The sequence below is a fragment of the Oratosquilla oratoria genome, chromosome 43 (assembly GCF_046742065.1).
Source record: "Oratosquilla oratoria isolate Oo_2021 chromosome 43, ASM4674206v1, whole genome shotgun sequence".
Classification (NCBI taxonomy): Eukaryota; Metazoa; Arthropoda; class Malacostraca; order Stomatopoda; family Squillidae; genus Oratosquilla; species Oratosquilla oratoria.
The window spans coordinates 7276446-7279502 of record NC_134819.1 but is presented as its reverse complement, the minus strand read 5'-3'; the positions used below and the strand labels follow the sequence as shown (position 1 = coordinate 7279502).

At 45.6% G+C, this 3057-nt stretch overlaps 1 protein-coding gene across 1 annotated transcript; it reads left to right on the top strand.

The window, feature by feature from the left end:
- Positions 1-1691: 1691 nt before the first annotated feature.
- LOC143021971 (uncharacterized) lies at positions 1692-2627 on the top strand. The gene has a single exon (XM_076179895.1). It carries the CDS (start codon positions 1692-1694, stop codon positions 2625-2627), a length of 936 nt encoding a protein of 311 aa, XP_076036010.1.
- The last annotated feature ends 430 nt before the right edge of the window (positions 2628-3057 follow it).

The window sequence follows — 3057 nt, the reverse complement described above, 5'->3', positions numbered from 1 at the left end:
ATAATTTGTTTGGGTTTAGCAACCTTACAATTATTCTTAATTAAATCTAGTAACACGGAAGTTAGTCATTCATATATGGTATCATATATTCATTATAAGAATATGTAATTGTTTCTTGTGATTTAATTATTATGGTTATAAATCTAATTATGGAGTATAGCGTGTACAGTATGTAGAAAATGTGTTTTTAATAATCAGGGGATATCACGGTTTGGTCACGTAAAGGAAGAACTAAGGAGTGTATGTTTATGTTCGCATGTATGTTGCTATGTAGTTTTTCATGGGTGGTGTTGCAATATGTGGGGTTATGGGTAATAGTTACATAATACCTCGGGGGGGGGGGATTGGAGTGCACGCGTCTTAGGCTAAGCTATTATTAACCTTCCTATAGCCTCTCCTCCTTCCCGTGGTCCCCCCTGTTTATTACAGAATGCATGTAAGCGACCGAGTGTCAGACGGTATAATCAGACCCCCTACTGCCTTGTAGGGTATGCCTCTTTAGGTAAAGGCTAGGAGAAGGAAACTCCGAAATGAAACCATGCCAGTTGGTCTGGCTGCAAGGCGAGATCTGGTGGACTAGATTATCAGTAGACCAATGCAACTCCACACCACAGTCTTGCACGTCACACCTGTGTGCCACAGGAGGAAGGTGTGGAGCCAGAGTGTGTGGGTATCACTCCGGCAAAATGTTGTCCACCCTAAACAAAGTCACGCCAACGGCCTTTTCAGTCTAACTACTGTCACTCTAACACCCTCTTTATTTCCTTTCTCTTCCTTTCCTCCTAACCCTACCTAGAAAGTCCAGTGGCGATGGGACAAGGGTGGTGGGAGTAGGCATGGTGTAGCTGGAAGCTCTTAGCCCGGACCTGCACACTGGCGGCAGGCGTGTGATGACCGCTTCTCCTGTGACTGTGACCACACAGGAACTCGATCCTACACCTGTGACTGAGCAGGCCTATTCAGGAGTACCGCTGCTCGCCCCAACTGGGGAAGGCCCTATAAAAGGTGGGCTAAACATCGGTGGTCACACCATCACAGTCATTGGGTAGCTGTACCCAATGACGCACCGTATATGCAGACGCGAAAGAAAGAATAATTATAGTAAATCGTACCTCAAAGTAAGTGCATGGAATGTGCGCACCCTCATGGATACCAGAGACACAGACCGGCCTGAAAGACGAACAGCCTTAGTCTCAAGAGAACTCGCCAGATTCAACGTTGATGTGGCTGCTCTCAGCGAGACTAGAATAGCTGGCGAAGGGCAAATCACAGAAGTTGGGTCAGGGTATACTTTCTTTTGGAAAGGGAAAAACCCGGAAGACCACCACTCCCAGGGTGTTGGCTTTGCAGTTAAGACCCAATTAGTAAAAGCCCATAACCTGACGCCACATGCGATTAATGAAAGAATGACCTCACTAAGACTACCACTCCCGAAAAACCAGTTCATCATGCAAGTATCAGTGTACACCCCAACACTAGATGCGGAAGACCATGTCAAAGGTGCCTTCTACCAACAGCTTGACATGATCATATCCCAAATTCCAGCTGGGGACCGTCTCCTTCTCTCAGAGGATTTTAACGCCAGAGTGGGGCGAGAACATGAAATCTGGCATAACATAATTGGTAGGCAAGGCGCGGGTAACTGAAATGATAATGGCCTCCTCCTCCTTGGCCTCTGTGCTGAACAGGAAATGTTCATCACAAACACGCAGTTCAGACTCCCGAATCGATCTAAGACCACCTGGAAACATCCTAGATCAAAACACCGGCATATTTTAGATTATGCCATTGTCAGACAACAACACAAAAATGAGGTTTTGATCACGAGAAGCATGCCTGGAGCCGATGACTGCTGGACCAACCACCGGCTGCTCATCACAAAATTAAAACTAACCATCAGAAGGAAGCCACGTAACATCCAACAAAACCAAGCCAGAAGATATGACACTGGTAAATTAAAACATCCTGATACATCTCGAGCTTTCCAAGCAGCAATCCAGCAGAACCTACCAGCCAGAGAACCTTCAATCGACGCTGAATGGACTAACATACGAGATGCCATCAATGAAGCTGCAAGAACCGTAATCGGCTATCAGAGCAAACAGCACCAGGATTGGTTCGACGACAACGATGAAAATATTAAGTCCCTCATTAACACCAAATGTAAAGCCCGAATAGTCGTCGACCAAGACCCTAATTCCCAACCAAAGAAGGCTAAATATGCACAAGCAAAGTCACAGTGTCAAGCCAGGCTTCGGGAAGTACAAAATGAGTGGTGGCAGCAAATGGCGCAAGACCTACAAGGTTATGCTGACAGCAGGGACCTTAAAAGCTTCTTTGTAGGCACAAAGACAATTTTCGGACCAAAGCACACTGCTGCAGGGACACTTTTGGCAGCTGAAAACACCATTCTCACGGAAGACAGTGAGATCCAGACCCGTTGGGTAGAACATTTCAACACCCTCCTGAACAGGAACTCATCAGCCCAACAAGACTTATTCCGAAATGTGCCACAACATTCACCCCCAACTATGGATGTCCCTACCACCAACATTTCAAGAATTAGATGTAGCACTAAAACTAATACGTCAAGGAAAGGCCGCGGGACCGGACAACATTCCCACTGAACTTCTGACCCATGGAGGTTTAGTCCTAAGGATGCGTCTACACTCCCTCATACTAAAAGCATGGGAAGAAAAACAGGCCTGGAAAGACGCACTCCTTGTCACCATCTTCAAAAAAGGAGATAGAAGAGAATGTGGGGATTATAGAGGGATATCCTTGCTATCAATTGCAGGGAAGGTTTTGGCAAGGATCCTACTAAATAGATTACAAAACGTAGCAGAAGTTATCCTGCCAGAACCCCAGTGTAGTTTCCGCGCATATAGAGGAACCATAGACATAATTTTCTGTGCTCGCCAACTACAGGAAAAATCAAAAGAACATAAAAAAAAAAAAAAATCTATGACCTCGAAAAAGCATTCGACAGCGTACTAAGAACAGCCATGTGGTCTGTCCTCAGTCGTTTTGGAATCCCTGAGCCTTTTGTTGACATGA

What these genes read in the sequence shown, in the direction of transcription:
- LOC143021971 (XM_076179895.1), top strand. Translation starts at nt 1,692, where the DNA reads ATGTTCATCACAAACACGCAGTTCAGACTCCCGAATCGATCTAAGACC.